Source organism: Solanum lycopersicum, chromosome 4, assembly GCF_036512215.1.
Source record: "Solanum lycopersicum chromosome 4, SLM_r2.1".
Classification (NCBI taxonomy): Eukaryota; Viridiplantae; Streptophyta; class Magnoliopsida; order Solanales; family Solanaceae; genus Solanum; species Solanum lycopersicum.
The window spans coordinates 36,491,411-36,515,924 of record NC_090803.1 but is presented as its reverse complement, the minus strand read 5'-3'; the positions used below and the strand labels follow the sequence as shown (position 1 = coordinate 36,515,924).

Sequence of the window (24,514 nt, the reverse complement as noted above, 5' to 3'; positions counted from 1 at the left end):
TAAGAGAAGTGTTCTTTCTTATTCTTTCTTTTTTCAATTTAATTTTCTAGATTATCAAAGACTGAAAATATTTTTCATTTTTCAACATTAAAAATTTGGATCCATGTGTCACATAGTGACTTTTTCAAGAAAATGTGTGTGGATTACACACAATATGTTAAAAGCTACTTGTCATTTTGTATTCAATCGATAAATATTCGTTAATATTAAAGTGTGTAATATATTAGAATCCTAATTGAAGTATCTAAGTAAATTATGTGGACATAATTAGAAGGCAGTTGCTGATTTAATTCTTATTTAAATGATGTCTTGTATGGTACACATGGCATGAATTAGGCCATTCAAAGCACATTATCATATATTTTACACATAGCAAAATCAACAACTGTTGCAATGAAAAATAGACACAAGTGATTTGGTTTGATTTCAACAATTTTTAAAAATCAAGTTAATTTATTTAGGGGGGGGGGGGGGGGGGGCGGGAGGAATGGAGCCAAATCACATCATTCACAAATCTGAAGTTTTAGTACGAATAGTGGGAAAACCAAACATTAAATAATAACCACCAACTCATTGCTCATCACATCCTAACCCATGTAAACATTGACAACACATCTATTATAGCAACCCACCCACCCACTCATTTAATCAATGTTTCCATTTACTTTGAAGAAGTAAAAATTTAGGTGTTACATAGCATCAGAAGTTAACGAACGCATTTGAAACAAAACACCACCATTTGACCAAAGGTGATTAAAATACGTGGTGCCAACTTGTCAAATGTACACTCTACATATTTGCACGTGTAATTCTTCTCTGACGGTAATACAACCCTAGAATTCTGTATCAAAGCAAGCCAACATCACTTTGGACACCATGGACCTTGCAAAAGGAACGTAACTCAAACTATACCTGTAATTCAACAAAAGAACATCAACTTTCAAGTATAATGAAATTATATTTACGATGTCACAATCTTAGAAAGATAACAAACTCGAATAGATGCAAATCCAGTTCTTATTTTAACCTAATACTCCTATCTGCCCTAAGTTTGAGCCAAATGCAAAAGTTAGATAAATAAGAGATTATTACCAGCGTCCTACACATAAAGTTACCATGTTCATCAATAAAATTACACATACAACTTGTCAACATACTAGTTAATTCAAATTCTCAAAAATTTATTCAAGACTCTGACATACCAGATAAGTGCACCAAACTCCAATATAATTGACAAGAGTGTCAGTAGCTTGTTCCGCACCTGATACAAGCAAAATGTAGATGAGACACAGAATGGAAAAGTTCGTCAAAACCCAAAATGAGGAAACTAAAAAATGTGACTCATACAGTAACTCACATATAGAGCACAAAACAGTGCAATGATAATGCTTGCAATATAAATAGCAGTGGCATATATACGAACTGGGTCAAGCATCATTGTCGCTTGTCGTTTAGGCCCTATGAGGAACGCTGTGCTGCAACAAAAAAAGAAAAGCAAGTGAAAATCAAACACAATGGTATAAAAAAAGGAAGAAATCCCGGTTATGGATGCTATATATTCTCTTATTCCCTATTATCAAGTCTACTCTCTATAGCCTCCTTGCGTACTACTTATCCTTGTTCCCTATTCTATTCTCTCATTAGAAGATGAGAAAAGATAGATTAGAGATTTCCTATGTGATGGAGTAGCGGGAAAGGAAATATTAACGGAAGAAGGTCGTGACTTCTTTTAACGAAGGCCAGAGTCTGAAACATTTCAAAATCGAACAGACCTCTCCTTCGAAAGGAAAATGATTGGTTCACTAAAAAGTTAAGAAACTCATGGATTTGTGTGTGGAAAGGAATAATGAAAGGGTATCTGACTTCTCAACATATATGAGACTCCTAGTTGGAAATGGAAAATAAGTGTGTATGGTACACAACTAAAAATGGTTTTCTAGAAAATATTTTCTTAGAAACTTTATACTCATTTTCTTGTGTACAGAAAGTACGCAAAAACAGTTATCCCAAGAGTTATTATATGTGAGCTAGCAAAACACTATGGGGGTGAGATGGGGCAGAGAATGAGAAGACGTCATTTTCCTCATTTTTAAGGAACTTGTTTTCCTTAGAAATAAAAAATCCAAAATAGTTCCGAACATGGGGAAATGGAAAATGTTTTCCTCCCTACCACACCCTAAATTTGTTTTTGGCTTGACGTTTGGTGGGAGCAATTAACATACAGAGATGCTTCCTGGCTATACTTGACACAAAGAAGTACCAACACCAAATTAAAATTAGATGACAATGAACTTGTTATCCCTACTTCCATTAGAGAAGTCACTGTCCTCATATTTAAGGAACTAGTGTTTCTAAAATAAATCCCAAAATATTGTGAAAAATGTTTTCCTGCCTACAATACCCGAAGTTCGTTTTTAGTTTGCATTTGGTGAGAGGAATTAACGTACAGAGATGCTTCTTGGCTATTTTCCATTGCAAGAAACAAAGAAGTACAACACCAAATTTATTGTCTTATGGTAAATGTTGGGCTGATAAAGAAGGTTACAGCGAAATATCATAGGATGTAAGTCCTCAAAAAACACATGATGGTAAATGTTGGGCTGACAAAGCCTAACATATTCACAAGATAAGTGTTGCGGATATGTAAACATTAAGATGAACGAGACAGTCAAAAGATTAAAGAGGATTAGAAACTGGTGGCTGACTATCTTAACACCCCTTCCACATGAAAACATCTTGAGCAAACAGATATCCCTCTATTCGCAATATTATCAAGAGTAAGAACAGCCACATAGGCTAAAAGTCAAGTTAAACATGCTACTTTATGAGACACTTAGATTTTCCAAATATGCTTTCATGGCCAGTTGGTATTTTGTGGCTCAATCTGCTTTAACATCTTATACCCGTCCCTCACCTTGTACATACCTTTGCCATGTCCCTTCCACCATAAGCAGTCTCCTCCATTTCTTCATCCTTGAAATGTCTCCAAAAACTTGTATAATTCAATCAATCCAGAAACCTCTCAATCATTCAAAGGTCTTCTGAGTCATAAATCCCAACCCTGATGATTCCATATCTCAGCCACTTCCTTTCTCTATTATTGGGTCAGGGTAAAAATATATGAGAATAAAGCCTTTAGCTAGTAGAACTCATCCACCTGTCTGTCCAGCGAAGAGTTTTGTTACATTGAATACCTTTATATCAGTTACTATCCAGGAAAGGGCAGTAGAATCTGATGGTTCTCCAGAGACAAACTCTATACAGGGTGGTAACTTCTTAAGAAACCCACTCATCCAAAACCCATATTTAGTTTTGATGGGTATAACTCCACAATCACTTCACCTTGAGAGCTTTACTCTGATGCTTGAGGTTTGTTTTTTGATACCTAACCCCCTTTGATTTTTCCTTCTGATAATATTTTTTCAATATAACTAAATGGAAACCTTTCCTTATTACCTTGCAAAGAAGTCATTTTCTGGTTACATCCAGCCTCTGTGTAACTGCCTGGGTATATTATACAGGCATCATACATGTTGGTAGTGCAACTATTACAGATTTTATCAAGGTAAGTCTGCCTTCTAAGGATAGTATTGTGATTTCCACCTTGACAACTTCTCACACTTTTCCTGAACTACATTCCAGATTTCTATGGACCTTGATTTTGCTTCCAAAGGCATGCCGAGGTATACTGAAGGGAGGTCACCTACTATACCTAGATTTTGTATCAGCTGCTTTATATTAGGTACCAAATTAATTGTGTTAAATATGGTATCCTATTAGACAGTGTAGATGTGACAATATCATCAATCTCTATAATTAGGCAATTAGGAGATTAGTAATACTCTTATTAGTTCCCTTCCTTTATTTACATTCTTTCTAACACTATTTAATCCCACTAGCGTGAAAGAATGATCAAGACACTAATTCCCAAATTCTCTTCTCTTCTTTTTATTTGTCATCATATCAGAGCGCCTACATTTCTCTAATTTCCTTCTTTTTCTCCAAAAACAGATTCTACAAAACAGAATCAAACAAACAAAAAAACGTCTGTCAGTTTTGTTCTACTCTGCTACTGCTGGTTTCTATATCTTTCCGGTGATAAATAATGCCTCCACGCAACAATGACCGCCCTTTGATATGCAACAAATGTGGTTTATAATGGAGACGATATTTTCCCCAAAAGATGACAGAGATAGATCATCTCAATCTATCACATTAACTGGAGCAAACTATAAGACTGCCTTCAGTACCACGCATGAAGGCAACAGTCATCAACTTCATCAATTGCTTGCACAATGCAACCCGGTAACTCCTTTGCTTATGCCGCATAGTCTTCATCTCAGGAACAATGCATTCTTGCTGGCGCTTCTGACCATATTAATGGAAACAAAAATTATCTCTCAACTCTTATTACCCCTTATTGATACATATGATTCCGAACCCAAGTCGGGCACCACCAAGACGCAACCTGCTGAGTATGGATAGTCCTATTATTGTTATACTAATTGAATCCTATTTGGATTATACTACTATAGCATTAGAGACATCCTATAGTGTATATATACACATCCTTGTATAGAAATAAAGTAAGCCACATAATAATAATAATTGAATTATATCTTTCGTGGTCTTATATGATATCAGACGCCATGACAGGAGTTAATTCCTCCATCTCCTCCGCTTCTTCTTCACCCACAACTCTTAGCCATGTTCACCACGTTATCTCCATTACACTTACCTCGAAAAACTACGTTTTTTGGCGCCCACAACTATTCCTTTCCTCCGTGGCCAAAATCTTCATGGTTAGATTGACGGGTCTACTCTGTGCCCAACGTCAACTATCAGCGACACTGTTGATGCTAAGCCAAACCCAAATTACAGATGATGGATACAACAAGATCAATTAATCCTTAGTCTTCTTATATCATCCCTCTCCAAAGAAACACTTCCAATAATCATTGGAATGAATACATTGAAGGAGGTCTGGGATGCACTTGTAGCCACTCTATCTTCTCCATCTAATACACAGGTTCTCAATCTCCATATGCATATACAGAACTTAAAACAAGATGATCTCTCTCTCACGCAATACTTACACAAGGCCAAACTCATACCGGTTAGAAAATTGTATTGTATACATAGATGATATATTATTATATTCTAGAACACAAGATGAACATATAAGGTTATTAGAAAAATTTATACATATAATTAAACATTCAGGTATAAGTTTAAGTAAAAAGAAAGCAGAAATTAACTTTCTGCTGCTGGACGACCACTTATTCTTGCAGACCAAAATATATATATCTTTAAAGGGTTGCAATCAGAATTTAAAGACATTGTTACTACCTTATCAGCCCGTCCCAAGCCAGTTGCTTTCACAGAACTTCATAGTTTATTGCTAAATCACGAGTTCATCAATGGCTCCTCCTTCTCATCCCTCTCTTTATCATCTTCTACCCCTTCAGAATCCATTAACCAATCAACAACCAACCTTAGCGATAAAAGTACTCTAAATGACGGTAATGTCAACCCCAATTACAATCGAGGTAGAGGTCTTCATATCGTGGTCGTGGTGGACGTTCCCATCAACGAACTTTCTCCAATAACAATTAGCAATGGAACTCCTATGATTCCCATCCTAGATGCCAAATTTGCAATGGCGGCAATCATCTTGCTAACACTTGTTATCAACGCTACAACAACTCACCCTATGCTACTGCATACCTAGCTCATCCATCCACCGCACCACCACCACCCACACACCAATAATCAATGGTTTCTAGATACAGGCTCTACTCATCACATCACCCCAGATCTCACTAATATTCATCAAGTTGAAGTGTACAAAGGACTAGATCAAGTTCATGTCGCCAACGGCCATGGCCTTCCCATCCACCACACTAGTAGATCTCTTCTTACATCTCCTCTCGCTCTTTTTCCCTTAAGAATATTTTACATGTTCCCACTATTACAAAGTCTCTTCTTTCTGTTCAGTGTTTTGCTATCGACAATAATGTTTTTTTTAATTTCACCCATATCACATTCTTGTTAAGGATCTAGATACCAAGAAGCCTCTTCTTTCCGGTCGGAGTAGTGGTGGTCTCCACACTCTCAATTCATCTCCTCCAATGGACCCTGCCTCTTCCTCTGTGTCAGCTCATTATTCCATCAAGGCATCTCCTTCATGTTGGCATCTTCATCTCGGTCATCTGCATGAACGAATTCTTTAACAAATGCTTAGGAAAAATAATTTACCTTATAATAGTTCTAAATTTAATAATGTATGTAGTGATTGTCAATTGGGCAAGTCACACAAATTATCTCTTCCTTTGAGTCTCAATAAAACTTTTTAAATTTTACAATTATTATATGTCGATGTTAGGGGTCAAACTCCACTTCTTTCTTCACAAGGCCACAAATATTTTTTAATTTTTGTTGACGACTGCACAAGTTATACTTGGGGATTTCCCATTTCGAACAAGTCCAATACACTAAAATGAAATTTATACAATCTGATTCGGGAGGGGAATTTCATTCTATGTTGCCTATTTTATCTAATCTTGGTATCTCACATCGTATATCATGTCCACATACCCATGAATAACAAAGTAAGGTTGAACGAAAACATTGACATATTGTCAAAACTGGACTTAGTCTTCTTGCTCATAGTTCTACTCCTACTCGCTACTGGCATTTTGCATTCGAATCAGCAGTCTATCTCATTAATCGAATCCCTTTATCTACAACTAATGGTCTTTCTCCATATGAACTCGTCCATCACTCCATACCCAACTATGGTTTTCTGAAAGCTTTTGGTTGCTTGTGTTATCTGTACTTACGCCCCTACAACAAGCACAAGTTTGATTTTCGAAGCAAGCCATGTGTCTTCCTAGGATATAGTCCCAGCCACTTGGGCCATAGATGCCTTGATCGCTCCACTCAAAGATTTTATACTGCCCGACACATCAAATTTGATGAGAGTAAATTCTTATTTGCCGAACCTTCTATCCTTGGCCCTTCCCCATCCCAACCAACTTCATCACACCCTTCGGTTTCTCTCCCTATTGCTATTCCTCCAAATTCTGGTCCTCCACAACAGCCCACACCTCCTAGTGTATTTGCACCCGCACCTCGTGACACATTTCATTCTTCATCATCACATTGTAGTACTAGTCACGGTCTCCACCAAACTACTGTACCCATCACCTCTCCTAGTGAATCTTGTCCTTCATCGTTGACCTTGACCCTGCCTACACCACCTCTATTAGCCGACTTCTCTATTTACAATCTTGTTCCTAATCCGCCTCTACCACCCAAGCCACAAACATCAAGAACTCATCACATGAAGCTTCGTAATATGAAGCCTTCCACTAATTTAGCTTCCGCCTCCTAACCATCCCCTCCAACATTTGAACCAACTTGTTTCACTGAAGCAAATAAATACAAAGAATGGAAAGTTGCCATGACATCCGAAATGGATGCTTTGCTCCGCAATGATACATGGTCCTTGGTCCCTTATGATTCATTAATGAATGTTCTAGGGTGCAAATAGGTGTTTCCTATTAAAAGAAATTGCACTTGTGATATTGATCGTTATAATGCTCGCCTCGTCGCCAAAGGATTCCATCAACTGGAAGGCCACGACTACTCTGAAACTTTCAGTCCGATTATCAAACCAGCCACTATTCACACCGTCCTTTGCATGGCAGCAACACATTGTTGGTGTTTACACCAATTGGATGTCCAAAATGCTTTCGTGCATGGGGAGCTTCAAGAGCAAGCTTTCATGTCTCAACTATCAGGTTTTACTCATCCTCTTTATCCTAACCACGTATGTCACCTGAAGAAGTCTCTCTGCAGCCTCAGACAAACACTCAAGGCCTGGTATATGCGACTTCTTCATTTTCTCGAGCATATGGGATTTGCTGCCTCCAAATCAGACACTTCACTGTTTATTATTTGCAGAGAAAATGATGTAATAATATATATCTTGGTCTATGTAGATAATATAATAATTACGGGGAGTCACACCTCATTTTTGGATTCCATTATTTCTAAGCTCAGGCCCGAATTTTCCATACGTGATTTAGGTCCATTAAGCTACTTTCTTGGTGTTCAAGTTTCTATAGGGCGAGATGGTATTTTCCTCTCTCAACACCAATATATCAACAATCTTCTTTCTAAGCCTGGCATGCAACAGTGCAAACCTTTAGTAACCCCTACGGCAATGAATACAAAGCTTGATAGAGAGGACCAACCCACTATTTTCTGATGCAACTATGTATCGCCATGTTGTCGGGTGCATTACTATGTCACTCTCACATGCCCGGGCCTTGCATTTGTGGTTAACAAAGCATGTCAATTCATGCACAATCCCACGGAAAATCATTGGGCTACTGTTAAACGAATCTACACTACTTACAACACACTCAATATAATCGCTTTCACATTGCTTGCTCATCTAATTTGCTACTTCAGGCTTTTACTGATTCGAATTGGGCAGGCTGCATAGATGATTGCAAATCCACAATTTGCTATGCAATCTATTTAGGTGTTGCTCTTGTCTCTTGGTCCTCGAAGAAACAACGCACTGTCTCTAGGTCCTCCAACTGAATCTGAGTACAAAGCTCTTGCCGATGCAACTGCTAAATTAACTCGGGTCCAATCTCTCTGGTCTGAGTTAGGCATTTGTCTCCCAAAGGCTCCAATTCTTTGGTGTGACAACATTGATGCGACGTACCTTTCCCTTAATCCATTATTTCATGCTCGGACAAAGCACGTAGAAATTGATTTTCATTTTGTTTGTGACAAGGTTGCTCAAAAGATCTCTTTGTGCAATTTTTATCCTCCAAGGATCGAATTGCGGATGTTTTTACTAAGCCTCTCTCGTCCACCAAGTTTGAGTTCATGTGATCCAAGCTGAATGTGTTTCCTCTACCATCACTTGCAAGGGGAGTATTGATACATATGATTCCGAATCAAAGTCGGGCACCACTAAGAGACAACCTACTGTGTATGGATAGTCCTATTATTGTTATACTAATTGAATTCTGTTTGGATTATACTACTGTAGTATTAGAGACATCCTATAGTGTATATATATACATCCTTCTACAGAATTAAAGTAAGCCACATAATTATAATAATTGAATTATATCTTTCGTGGTTTTCTGTCGTGTGCTTATCCACTCTATTGTTACTTTGACTAATCGATCAAAGGTTATTCTAGAAGGGATAGGTATAGCTCACCCTCTGCATTCCATACCTTTAAACTCAGTTTTTTTTTGCAGCAGCATGTCCATATAATCTTATTTCCATTAACAAATTAACCAAAAATCAAAAATGTGTTGTAATCTACCTTGGTGATTCAATGTTGCTTTCACTTCAATTACTCCATAATCAACTAAGTCATCTGAGTCTCTCGAAACTGCAAGAAGATGGTTCCCGATTCATTTAGTTTATATTTGTTAGAATGTGAGTCGTGTCAGTTAGGGAAGCACACACGTGCCTTTTTCCCAAAGTGCGTCAATAATAAGGCCACCTCTACGTTTGAAATTGTTCATTAAGACATATGGGATCCAAGTTTTGTCAGTTCTTCCTTAGTCTTTCATTATTTTGTGACTTTTATTGATGATTATTGTATGTGCACATGGTTATTTTTAATTTTAAAAAAATGGATACGAGTTATTTTCTATCTTTCAAAAGTATTGTGATGAAATTTGCAATCAATTTGGTATTGCCATAAAGAAGTTAATCAACGATAAATACAGAGAATATTTCTCTATTACTCCCTTCTTTTATGTCATTTCAGAGCACGTTGCACTTGTCTTCTTGTGCACATACTCCTCAACAAAATGGACTTGTTGAGTGTAAGAAAAAACATTTAACTGAAATAGCTCATACATTGCTTATTCACAATCATGTCCCTAAACGCTTTTGCGGTTATGCCATTGTTATTGTCTGTTATTCAATCAATCATATGCCTTCTTTGCTTTTTGCAGTACAAGAATCCACATTCAATCTTCTATCCAGACCAAAATACATTCCCCCTTCCTCCAAGAGTGTTTAGTTGAACATGTTTTGTTAATAACCTTACCCCTGGAAAAGATAAATTTTTAGCACAAGCCTTTTAAATGTGTCTTTCTCGGTTATTATTGCTTACAAAAAGCACATAAATGCTTTGACCCCTCTACTACTAATAAGTATTTGACCTCTGCATATGTTACTCTTTCGAGTCTTCTCCAATTTTTCTCCTCATACTGAAAATCAAAAGACTATCAATAGTCCTTCCAGTTCCAACTAATCCACCCCCCGCTTCACCTTGGTCTCTTAAGGTATATTCCCAACGACCTCAACCTCCTTAAACATGCTAATCCAGTAAGTATTTCTAACTCTAATACAGGTAAACAAAGCACTCTTGGTGACAATGACCTACTCCAACAATGTCTCATGCTTTGGTCAACCCAGTATTTTGGACGGCGAGAGACGACGAAAGGTGACAAGGGTCTGCCTCGCCATGCGGCGAGGCGAGCGGCAAGGCGCTCACCTTTTTGAATCAAGGCGCCAATTAATACCAAAAATTATAAATATTTGATTGCATATATAAATATCCAAAATTTCAATAGCAATAACATATATTAGCAAATATTTCAATTCAAAAATTAATAGTAGATACTAAAAGTTTAGAACTTTAAAGACCCAATAATTCAAAAGAAAAATGAATAAATAATTACAGAAGATATTTTTAAAAATAAAATTATAGACAGCAAGCAGTGAAGACAGTAAGCAGTGAAATAATAGAGGAAAGGAAAAAAGAAGAGAAGAACTCTAAAGAAGAAGAGAAGTAGAGAACTCAAGAAGAAGAAGATCTGAAAAGAAAAAAAAATGAGCAGCACTCGAGACAGTCGTGTGATGAGCAGTTACCTTCGACTTTGAGGGAGAAGAGACGCGAGGAGAGGAGCAGTCGTGACAGTCGACTTCAAGTTTCCAATCGCAGCAACAACTCTAGTTCCAGTCGATTTCAAGTCTTCAATTGAGAAGAAGTCGTCGCAACATAAGTTTGAAAAAATACCTCCAAGAAAACCCTAATTTGATTATTTGACTTTTTAATTATTAAAATTCATACTTAAAAAAAAAATGACATCTATTGCATCGCCAATTCCACGTCACCTCTCGACTTGGCTCGCCTTTTTGATCTCGACAAGCCTCACCTTAAATAAGCGAGAACCCGTCGCCTCACCAGCGCTCGCCTTTCTAGACAGTGGGTGTCAACCACTCATCTGATGATCTTCCCGTTGCTCTACATACGAGTACTAGAACTACTATCAATCAAGCCCCCATTTATACTCATTTAAATTATCATCGCTTGTCACCTTCATATCAAGCCTTCATTATTAGCTTATCCACTGTCAATGTTCCCAAGATTGTCACAGAAGCATTGCTTCATCCAGGTTTGCATCACGTTATGATTGAGGAAATGACTGCTTTGCATGATTTTAGTACTTGGGAGCTTGTTTCATTACTGAAAGGAAAAACTATTGTTGGATATCATTGGGTATTCAAAGTTAAGGTAGGTTCAGATGGAGCTATTGATTGTCTCAAAGTGAGGCACAGCTGCTAAGGAATACAATCTAATTTATGGCATTGACTAATGGAGATACTTTTTCACTAGTTGCCAAGATGGCTTTTGTCCATCTTCTCATCTTTATGGCAGCAATGAAACATTGCCCCCTTTTCCAGCTAGACATCAAAAAAGCATTTCTTCACAGAACTTGCACAATAGGTGCATATGGAGCAACCATCAGGATATGTTGACTTCGCCAATCCCTTTATGATCTCTTATACATAGCTATATATCATATACGCATGGTTATACACTATTTATACAATATAGATACATTACACATACATGTGGCTATTTAGTCGGAAAAAAGAATTGGTTGATGGTACATTTATGTAAGAAGCCTAGCAAAATAACATTAGGTGATTTCTTCTCATCCATTTAAGCTTTGATGGCAGAGTTATCCTCTACATGCGCTGGTGGGAGATAGCAAGCACCTAGTAGAATAGTCGAGATGCGTACAAATTGGCCCGGACACCACCATCTTAAACAAAAGAACATCTTGTCACACAAGAAAATTAGTACAAAGACAAAGAAGACGCAGCCAATTTTTAAAGGATAAAGGAATAAGAACCTCTAATGGAGAATCAACGCTCTAAGAAAATGATGTAGAGTCATGTCGATTGTTTCCACAAGGTCACCTGCCTCACCTGGATTGTCCTAAATGGAGTAACTCCTACCCTGGACAATCTCAAATGAAAAAACATTGTCATAGTCAACAGATGTTATATGTGGCTATAGGACTCGGAGAGTATCAGTCATCTCTTACTACGTTGCCCATTTGCAACAGAATATCTGGAAATTGTTTCTGCCTATTTTTGGTCTGCAATGGGTCACACCACACACTATCAAGGATACTTTGACAAGCTGGAATTTTTGGAGAGTTGACAAATCAATCAAGAAGATCTGGTGATTGAGTTCAGCACCAATTTTTTGGTGCATCTGGAAAGAAGGAAATAACAAATGCTTTGATGGGATTTCAACACTAATTCACTCTCTTTAAGTTTAGATGTTTAGTCCTTTTATTTAGTTGGTAATATAGCTCCCCTGTAAATAGTATGGACAGTTTTTTGGACTTTGTTAGCTCCCTGGTTTTAGTTTAGACTTTACTGTAATGGAGCTAACCATCTTTACTAACTTTTTGCTCTCGTAGCCTCTTCCTGATGTTTTTCAATGATAACTACTTACTTCATCAAAAGAAAGAGCAGACTGTCAAACCATGAAAGGAAGATGATTAGGGGAAATTTTTCAACACTCACTGTGTTAGCCAGCTAGTAAGCAGGAACTACACAGTCAAACCACTCACGCCTAGTGCCACCAGAGGAAGAGCAATAAATGAAAACATTATCTTTTTTGTCCCTAACTTAGCATCCTTCTGTGTTACTTTGCATGACGATTGACATATAGGCTAATGATGTCAATTTCATTAAGGTTAAGTGATTGATGCTGTGGGCCTACATACTCGTTATCTCTGGAAGACTATAATTTCCTGACAGAACTTCAAAACAACACCCCTTGTTCATCAAAAACGCAATGAAATGGGTGGAAAATTAAAGTGCTCCAGCTATTTTTTAAAAGATCAGGAAACAGGACTTTTCTAAGTAACAGCCAAGAACAAGTTTGTGGTATTCTGCAAGGTTTGATGATATTTTTGCATAACAAGTACATATTTGCATCTTCCTTGGGAAAGAGTGCATCATAATTTTCACTCGGAAAGACTTCCCGGCATGCTTGATCTATAGCCACTACCATTATTAAGTGAATCCTTTTCACACTTATCATTTATCAAGTATATAGGCCTTCAATGCAAGAAAAATAAACAGAAAGAGGTAAAACGAAATTGCTGTAAAGCTGCAGGAACCCAAAACAAGTAGAATTAACATCAATTAAGTAATACAACAATATCTAAATTTCTGTGTCATCATATTAAAAAGAGAGAAAGTAAAGCATTTACTTATCCAAGAAATGAGAAAAATATCATAGAACGCTAGTTTATCAATCTTCCCAAGACCTTATAAAGCACAAATTCAGCACCCGAGGAAAAGCCCAAGAACACCAAGGCAAATCTAAAAAACACTTGGTTAGATCAGTGCACAAAAGACAGATATCTCACTAAAAGGATTTCTAACAAAAAGGTTGCACGGGAATTAAGTCAAATGACCTGTTTCATTACTTATTTCTGTTTATGGTTAAGGTAGAGAATCTATTAAATGGTACCAAGATGGTATAGGAAAAGAAACGAAAACAGCATAAAACAAAAAGAAGCCTACTACACTCCTCTTCCTATCATATACAAGAAACCCATACTGATTTCAAACCATCTATTAAGCTTTTTCACAGCAGAAGTACAAATTTAGTAAATGTTTATCCATAATTTTAGAAATGTATTCTCTGCCCTACAAAGCAAGCTTTGTTCCTTAAGCCCTAAAGTGAGGCTCAAAACGTGTTGAGCGCTTTGTCTCGCTTTATGTGCGCTTTAGTGTTATCATTAAGGCTCCAAGGCAAGCATTTCCTTGCTAATGAGCCTCTTATGAAGAATTTGAAGCTAAACAATTGATATTTCACTCTATCATAATTTTATTCAATTTCGTTGGTCATATATTTGTCATTCATGTTTATAATTATTAGTCTTGGACTAAACATATATATTTTGTTCTTTTCTCCCTATGCGCCTTGTTTCATTAAAGCCTACGCTTTATTTGCGCTTTGCGCCTAAAGCCCCCACAGACCTTAGAGCTTTTTTGCGCTTTTCGCCTTTGATAACACTGTGTTACTCTCAAGCAATATTGTCCATAAGATGCACAATGGAATAGTTCCAGTTCTCCATAACTGCTTTATCTCTATTGGTATCACCTGCTGCTGCCAGACATCCAGCAAAATTTTCAGTCTGAGGCGTCACCGAATTAGTACCACGGAGATTTAGGAATAACTCCCAACATTCTCTAGAAAATCTGCAATGGAGAAAAAGGTGCTCAACTGTTTCCTGATCTTCTTCATGCAGGAAGCATCTACTACATAGGTCAAAACCTCTTTTCTACAAGTTATTTTGAGTTAAGCATCCTCCCCCCCCCCCCCTCCCAAGTTGCAATCCGTCGAAAATATCCTAATCTAAACTTGTGTCTTCCATACCATCTTCCAAGGTCAAGAACTATCCCACTGACCTGGCTGCTTTATCAACATACTATTGCAATTCTTGACTGAGAATATCTCGTCTTTACTTGCCAGACAGGTCAGGTATCCACCTTATTCTGATCAATATAAACTGATCCCAATTGCTGAAGCAACTGACAAAATTCTTCTATCTCACAATCATTTTCAAATTTCTCCCGAACCATGGCTGTCAACCAGAGTTAGAATGAAATTCAGCAATATTACCATCCTTTTTAGTAGAGAAGTTAAACAAAGTAGAAAATTGTGTTTTAAACATTTTTCACCAACCCACTAATCTGTCCAGAATCTAATGTTTTCTCCATTTGCCAGTCTAGTAAATTGAAAGATGTCTTCCAAAAGTCTTCTTATGCCATTCCATACTCCCCATTAACAGTTCTCCATATATCCTTCTTCCCATATATGGGCATTAATAAGCATTTTCCACACTTCCTTACTTTCCTTGCTATACCTCCACAACCATTTGAGTAGCAGACTTCCATTATCAAGACTACAATAATCTACCATATTAAACAAGAGATTTCTGGGTATGTAGTTGTATTATAGTGGATTAGGGCTACAAAGAGAACAAGATATTTCATTACACTATCAAAACAACATACATGTTGTGTCAAATGGTAGAAAGGTTATCTGACAGCAGTGATTATCAAATGATCTATGAGCTGCAGATTTAAACAGTATGTAGTACAAATTGGAAACATTGACAAAGCTTAAGCCTTAATGCATCAAAACATGCATCATGCGGGATAATATTGAGATGGTCTGGACTTCAATTGGTGAGGTGATGTCAGGAACGGTTAAAGAAGCATTGCTTTGTTGGATCCGTACAAGACAAGAGAGAAGATGTAGGGCTTTAGATGTTGCTCCACTAGCGCTTATGTAGATTGTACGGACAGAGAAAAATAGGGAAGCTTTTGATGGGAATGACGGGATATAGAAGGGCGTGGTATAATTGAAGAATAGCCTCTTATCTGATTTCTTTTTGGTGCACCCGGGTTCCTATTTGTAAAGAACATTGGGTGTTGTTTGTAGAAGCTCACATTTTCTATATGGATTTTCTACTTTTTGATATACTTCTTTTACATGGGTGTTGAAATCTGATCTCTTTTTGGTGCACCCACAAGATTCCAATTTTTATAGACATTGGCTGTTGTTTGTAGAAGCTCACATTTTCTATATGGATTTACTTCTTTTTGATATACTTCTTGTACATGGGTGTAGAAATCTGATCTCTTTATGGTGCACCCACAAGGTTCCTATTCGTATAGACATTGGGTGTTATTTGTAGAAGCTCACATTTTCTATATGGATTTACTTCTTTTTGATATACTTCTTGTACATGGGTGGTGTTGAATCCACAAAGTCTACAAACAAGGAAGCTATAATTAATGCAACTATGAATCTGATGGGAAGTTCGATCTTGGCACAGGATGAACTTTTCGCCCTTCATTTCATAAAATTTTATTTCATTATCAACAAAAATCAAAACATGCATCATACAAAACAAATGGAAACAGAGAATGTTATCACTGACCTTCCAAGAGCAAGCAAATTCCCAAAAGAAAATGTTATTCCAAACTTGATTGGATTGAAGAAAACCAGCATTGACTGTCTTAAAGAAAACAATTACATATGCATGAGATCTTATGTCAACCGTGCGATTATTCTATAAAAAGTGATACTAAAAAACTAAAAAGATTATACTACAGAAAAAAGTTTATGCTGCCAAGAAAATAAGTTAGCAAGTGAACACTTCATTGAAGAACAAAAGAACTAATAAGCTGATGTTATTCAACAAAAAATCCTTAAGATTAATGTCCAGTTAAATTTAACCATTAGTTCTGAACAAATTTGTACACAAGAAATCATTGGTAGTGCACATAATATCTCCAATAATTATGACCAAAAAGACTCAACTGAAAAATATTAACTTTTCAAAATAAACATAATTTGTCAACAAAGCAAGAAATACATTGGTCAAGGACTTAATTCCTCATCATTGCTATGAAGAGGTTGGAAAAGAAAAGGCTAGTCCCCTTTTACTCCTGTCTCCTGTATTACATTTGTAAAGCACCAAATCCAGATATCTTCCTTTTAGATCAATACTACCAAGAATTTAATCCATCCTGCTCCCACAGACAACATAAGAAATGGTATATGACAATATATTCTAGTCTTAAATCTAGCCATCTCTTTGCGTCTAATTATCACTCTCACTAAAAACTATGATAATTTTGAAGAAAGAATATAAAGAAAGTGAAGCATCTTCTGTAGGCCCATTAGGTATAACAACACCAATTGAGAGTTGTGTCACAATTCAAAACGTAGCAGAACCACTCAAAAAGTTACTGTTTTGGCTAAGGAGCTGAAAGCGACAAGCATGTAATGTTTGAAAGCCAAGAACCTATAAAGATAAGTTACAACACAACAAAAGCCCATTCCAGCAGTCACCTATAAAGCAATCAATTCTTTTTGACTGGAAAAAAGTTGAACCAATAGGTTACGCATCGCTGACTCAATGTAATGCATTCCAAGATCCAAAAAAACTAGACATGAAAATGAAAGCAGAAAAGGAATTAGAGAAGTCAAACTCACCAAGAGAGTACAGGCGATACCAGTTGTTAAGCATATAGCGAAACCATAAAGCCTCTGTTGAAAAGAAAAAAGTTGAACATTGTTGGTTACTGGTTACATATATCATAGTGCATTCAATTTATGCAAGAAAATTCTGTATAGATGTGCTGAGGCCTCACAATCTAAGATGAATAAAGCAGATTTTTAATAGACCAACGGACAGTGGGCATTTCCACTGATCACCATAGTTAGTTCTTCTTGGTTAAATCTCACTAAAAGCACGTGTTATATTTTCTTCAACATTTTTCATGTTATACTCAATTAAAAAGTAGATTCTTTTTAGCCCATTACTGATCATATAGGAGGCTTACTAAAAGGAGAGAGGAAATCTGGAAAAGCAATGTAGAAAACAGAATAATGAGAAAATCCCGTTCACAAGTCAATACACACTAAATTGACACGTCTGCATAAAATTAAGTTAATTAACAAGTCCGTTCCTTAGGGGATTGAGAATATCCAGGCCCTTTATCCAGCCTTTGTGAATCCTCTCTAAGTTTACATTTTATAGGCAGCAACAATGGTGCATTTCAGTAGTAATTACATCAGGAGTATAAAGTAAGCAAAACCAAAAGATTTATCATCTATATCCCTCCTAAACTATCTAAAAGGTGAGTAATAGCCTCCACCTCTTTGGGGAGGACATGGTTACACCAAAAATAAAGGTTTATAAGTCAGTTCAACTTCAAACTCTGGAAAGGGATGCTCTTCTTTACGAAGCATCTCTGGTTCCTTTCCTTCCAAATTGTCCAACAGATTCAAACGAGGACAATCTTCCATCTCTCATTGTGACCTGATGTATCCCTTCTCTATTCCAGCATGCCAGAAATCTGAGGTGTGTCTTGGCATGGACCGGATGATTCCCCTCAAATTCAAAAGACCTGCCACAGCTTCTGTCACTCAGCAATGGAGGAAGAGATGGTTTGTTGTGTCTGTTTTTATCTCACTAAAAAGAACCAGGAGCATAACTGCCTTCCCCTTTTCATTAGATTGTCCTGAGATAGTAATGCTTCCCTAGCTACCAACCAGGTGAAACAAACCACCTTGTGAGGTGTATTAATTTTCCATATCTTACAAGACAATTAGGTTGTCCTGAATCCTCTCATCTTTGGCGCCTATCTTACAAAGATTCTTCGTTTTTTCTATATATAGCTATGTCTAATGAGTACTAAATGGTTAGGTCCTTCAAACTACTTAAAGAATCGAAAAACATCATCATAAAACAATGCTGCGATTTCAAATGATGCAACGTGCTTCAATGCAATGTCCAACATGACATGTGAGGAAGACATGAAGATGTCTTATACCTTATTTTCTTTTCTTTTACTACCACTAGTACTTGTTTCCCAAATTGTCCAAAGATAACCACCTGTTAAAGCTTAAAAACAAACATGTTTCTTTGGGGATTTATACATGTGACTGACACTATAACATACATTTTAAGTTCACTCAACAAGGCTCATCCTAATCTATGTAAAGATTGACATAGCCCTATCGTATCAACTTTATACTGGAGCTCATTTAAGTTGCTCGGAATCTTAAGTTTTGGTGCCGCAACCGTGTCGACACGACATGGGTGTAGGGGGGTGTGGGATCCGTGCCCAATTTGGTCAACCAATTATGGGTGCTTTGACCAAAATTGATGGGAAAAGTCTAGATAGTTATAATGATTACTGTAATCAATATAAAAGCTAAGGTAAAATTGAAGAAAATGAAATATCTTTTATATAGAAATTTCTATGTCACTACTTTTCCTTTATTCTCCTTCCTGTATTTTCCTCAAGTTCTCCACATAATATCTTATAATTTAGGTTTTACAACTCGATTTTTGATATTTTAATTATTTTTAGGAGAATCTCCGCCACCCGTATCCATACATGAATCCATATCTCCGAATCTTAAAAAATTAGAGCATGAAGGATCCGACTTGTAGATCTGCACCCGTATCGGACACACACACACCTGAGTCCGAGCAACTTAGGAGATCATCATGTTAGACAATTTGATATTAAGATTTCACATGAACATTTTTGATTGACATACTAACTTACCTACCTCTAATTTGTTTTCACTTTTTGGTTTTCATCCAAAATTTGAATACATCACATCAATGCTTAATGCAAAAATTGGTTAAACAATCAAATCCCATGTTGTATCAAATACAGTAGGTAAAATGGAAGAAGTGGGCTCTTTGGAAACAACAGTAACTATCATTTGGGGTAATTAATAAATAGTGTTCTTGATGGAATTGCAACCTATCTAATGTCTCTGATCCCCATGCCAGCTAGTGTGGAGAAGAATATTGATACGATCAGAAGGCAATTTTCAACGTTACCGATTTCAAAAAAAACAAAAAGATCAGAAGGCGATTCCAATGGTAAGGCACTGCAGAAAGAAGGAAGTTTCATTTAGTAAAATGGAGCATTGCGACAGATCACAAGAAGGAAGGATCTGGGAGTTAGAAATCTTAGAGCTCACTATCAAAACATGCAATATTTATGCTATGGAGGTTAAGTGATGGGAATAAGGTTCCTGGAAAGCAGTGGTAGAGGTGATTTATGGAAGATAGGGCTTTTGGTCACCTAAAGCAGTGAAGACTCCATATGGAGTAGCTGTTTAGAGACAGATTTGCAATCTCTGGAAGGATTCGACAAGTATGATGTTTGAGGGTAGCCAATGGGAAAAAGATCAGACGTTGGAAGATAATTAGATGGTAAAGGTTTGCTGAAAATCAATTTCCCAAATTGTACAGATTGACCTATAATCCGGAAGTCCTCTTAGCTGATATATTTATTGATTCAGGATGGAACTTCCAGTACAGAAAGAATCACTTTGAAAGGGAACTGCAAGAAGTTGATTCATTTATCCAAAAGATTCAATCAGTAGGGTTAATTCCATATAGAGACGATAGCCTAGTCCGGGAAGTAAGTAAAAAGGTTCTTTTACTGTCAGCCCATTCTATAAAATACTAACTGTTATTCATTTGCAGTATGCGTTTTAGCTCAAGTAAAGAGTATGTTCGCCATAAGTAAAAAAGTTGGGATTGAAGAGAAAATGAAATGGCCCAATAAGGGTTACCTGTTTGGTGGACAAAGTGCAGTTGCGATTCAAATCATCCATGAAAGATTCTTGTTGAGGAGCTACTTCTTCATCTTCTACATCCATTCCCACCAACATTTTCATCTTCTCCAGTGCCTGGTTCATTTTCTCCATCTTTTCTCTTCAAACAGAGCAAGATTAAGGATGGAAGAGTAGTGTTAAAAAATTATTCAATGGGTTCTGGGTTGACATTAATGACTGATTATGGTTAAAACATAATTCAATTTAAAATATGATATTTGGTGTAGTTAGGTTTGATTTTAAATTTCAAAAATTACACTATTTGGTTTCATTCTGATTTTACTCAAAAAAACAGCCAAAATAATCAAACTCAACCAAGAATTAGGTATATAATTTTATGATTATTTATAAATAATATTTTGTTAAAAGTTTTATTAACTCAAGCCTTAAATTTTAGAGAAAATTGTATAAAATAACAAATTATTAATTTAAATTAAATGTTACAACCACACTTTCATTTAATTATAATTCATATCAAACACTTGACATTCGCCTCTCTCCCTAGGGAATCTCGCTCGCCACTCTCCCTTGTCTCTCTCACTTTATACAAACACAAATGTAAGTTGATGTATTTGAACAAAATGAGGGAAAATTCTTTATACAAATACAAACACACATATTTTCGTCTTATACACTTATAATTATACAAAGGGAAAAGTATTCATTACCCCCCGAACTTGAAGCTTTTTTTTTTAATGTACACGTAAACAATATTCCATTTTTATTACGCCGAACTTGTTTATTCCTCCATTGCGTACACTTTTGTTGTCCACCTGACGTAGAAATTGACAACACACTCTACTAGGCACGTGTGGAAGTGCTTTTTTGCCACATCATAAAGCTACAACGATAAAAAAAACCCGTAAAATCTCCATTTTTCTTTAATATTTGGAATATTTTAAAATGAAAAATAGGGAAAATGTAAATGAAAAGTAAAGGAAACAAATATTAACACTTACACTTTGTTTGGATCATTATTATTTATTGTTTCATAATGTATTGTATTGTAGTGTACTCTATTGTATTGTATGATATATACAATTTTTGGCTAGATTGTATTGTTAGTTGTTGTTTAGTAACATTTTAATTGTTTGGTTTGATTGTATCATATTGTATTGTAATTTATAAATTTACTTAAATATCTTGAATTATTCTAGGGTAGGAGGTTTGACTAGATTTAAATAATTAAGATAAAAAGTAAAATAATATTTTGAAATATTATGTAAAGATATAATTGAAAAAAGAAATTAAGTAACAATGAGAACACACCAAATTGGTTGTTCCATAAATAGGGGTTTCCATTGTTACGTAACAACGAAATTTAACAATACAGTAAAATACATTTTAAAAACAATCAAAACAAACATTATAGGTATAGTAACAATACAATACAATACAATGGATAACAATGATCTAAACATAGTGTTACTTGGCAAGGATTTCACACAAATTTGAAATTTAATTGACCAACTTCACATCTAGAAAGATCCAAATTGAGAAGTTTCACGAAATCAACCCTTTTGTATGCCCTAAAACGAACTAAGGTGAATTAGAGCTTCGTGAATGTTTCTTGAGTGAATTTTAATTTAAAATGAGTTACATTAGTGTTCTTAGGCAGTGTGCGAAGTTTGGAGGTCAAACGTCCATGACGTTCGGAAGGTGTTCTCTAGATAGCGCTTGTGTGTCTTGATGTGTTTAAGTGAGTTTTACGTGTTCGTTTTGCTCAAAATTGATATGGGATGTTCCTAAGACGTAGACGACCATGTTTATGGGTTTAACGTTTGGGTAAGACTCCACCTTATATCCACGAGGTGCCCTAGAAGAGGACCCCACCTCTTGGCAACAATCTGTCAATACAGCAACCAAACGATGACCCAAGGGACGGTCCGTTGGTCAACCAACGGCCCTTCAACCATGGGCGTCGATTGGACATGCAAGGTCAGTTGGCCAGGCTTCAAATGGAGCTAAGTCTCAACCAACAAGACCCCACAAACGTTCCATCCTTTAACAAAAGGTCTATTGGTTCGTTCGTCGATGGAGACTACCCCAAAAGTTACCTTTTCCTGTGAAGTCTTGGGGTGTTTGGTAAATTCACCCCAAGTATTGTAGGACCCTAGGATGATATTTTTAGGGTTTATTAGGTATATTAAAGTGTTTCAAACCCTAAGACCTAATTTTAGACTTCATTTCCTAAAATCCAAAACCCCTCTCCTTTAGAAGACTCTCTCAAGTCACCATGGAAGCTAAAAGTCAAAAAGGAACTAGGAGGGTTGTTGGTGGTCATTTCTTCAAAAAAATCAATGGTATTTCTTCAATGTGAGGTATAGTATCCATCCTTGAACTCTATTCCGTTCAAGGAGTCCCTTCTAATGGATTTTCAAAAAGGATTTTCAACTTTTAGTTTCTTCTATCTTCAACTCTATATATGGGTCTTGCATGAAAATGTTTGAAATGACTTAATAATGATGTTTCTAGTGTTATTTAATGATTTTAAGGTTAAGACTTCAATGATATCATGTTAAATCTTTTCATCAAATGTTGGCTTAAGAAATGGGTTAAATGAGCTTAGTTGTGTAGTCTTTGAGCTTTGGTTTTTTTGTGCAATATGATTTAGATACTGCCCTAAGGTCCTTATTATGATAATATATTGAGAAAATGATTATGGGTGGTGATGGCTTGTTTAAATAGTGAGTTGCTTATATTGTGTAATTCTTATTATAAATTGCTCTTGAGTGGTATGGTCCACCTTCTTGGTGACGGTGTTTACTTGATGAACTTGATATTACTTAGTAGTGAGTGTGGATTTGAAGGCCGAATATGTGAAATGAATTGATATTGAAGATAGGTCTTGTATTGCGTTTTGTGAAGCTTGAATTGCATGTTTGGCTTAAATTATGCCTAAATGAAGGATATGATTATGTGAAGCATGTAAAGTGTGTGAATTGATGAATGTAGGTCTAAAGCATGTATGGAAGTCAATGTAAATGAAATGATGTTTATATGTAAGATGTGCTCACAAGTACACACAAACACTTAAATGAATGTATAAAGCTAAGTTGAGTAACTAGAGCAGTTTTGAGGTGGACACTCTTCGTGAGTTGAGATGAAGTGTCTAGTAGCAACCTCACTACATCCTAATAGCTTTCTAATATAGGTCGGAGGATGAATGCCCTTCGTGAGTTGAGATGTGGTGTTCACTGGTTATCCTTAACCTATAGTATTAGAATCCGTGGGGGTTATGTCTAGCACCGAGACGATATGAAAAAGAGGTGGTTACACTTCGTGAGTTGAGATGTTGTATCCCAATGTACTTCTTAAGATGAGTACTCCTCTTTAGTAGAGAATGAGTTACTTAGTAGCAATCTCCTTATCCCTTGACTATGCGCCTGCATAGGTGTAGCTATTGGGCAAGCCTTGTAAAAGCTAAGAGAATGACCTTACCTTAGGCAAGTGAGGATCCCTCATCCGATAGGGGTTAATATCGAGATTCCATGTCTAGCTCTCATTGTCTATGTCGGTTAAGCTATCCCCCACAAAAGAATTGAATGAACTAAGTCTTCTAAAAGAACTTGCTACTTAGTGTAGTTGGTGGTATGGAACGCTATCTATCCATTGCACTAAGTAGGACCATCGGATAGGGAAGACTTGGTGCCAAACCTTCTAAAAGAGTGTACTACTTAGGGTAAGTGGTGGTATGGGACGCTATCTATCCATTGCACTAAGTAGGCATTCCAAAAGAGAAGTCTTTGGTGGTTTGTTGGGTGTTCTTTTAATGTCATGTGATTTGAGTGGTGACTTATTTTCTCGGGTGGAGTAAGCTTTTGGTGGGTAGTCTTAAGGATCCCCTTGGTGTGTATTGAAGGATAACCTCGGTGGGGAAACTTCTACAGAAATGAGCTCACTTCCTCATTGGCAATACCTTGGAAGTTCACTATCTTTGGAGTCTTTAGTTCATGTAATGTTTTGTATAGT

General features: G+C 36.5%; 1 protein-coding gene across 1 annotated transcript; it reads right to left on the bottom strand.

Moving 5' to 3' along the window:
• Positions 1 to 503: 503 nt before the first annotated feature.
• On the bottom strand, positions 504 to 20,817 carry LOC101263698 (uncharacterized). Its single transcript, XM_004237511.5, has 6 exons — positions 20,501 to 20,817; positions 17,387 to 17,440; positions 16,326 to 16,399; positions 1,358 to 1,475; positions 1,203 to 1,261; positions 504 to 912 (listed from the first exon to the last, which is right to left on the bottom strand). Exons 1-6 carry the CDS (start codon positions 20,633 to 20,635, stop codon positions 834 to 836), a joined length of 519 nt encoding a protein of 172 aa, XP_004237559.1. The 5' UTR covers positions 20,636 to 20,817; the 3' UTR covers positions 504 to 833.
• Positions 20,818 to 24,514: the final 3,697 nt, after the last annotated feature.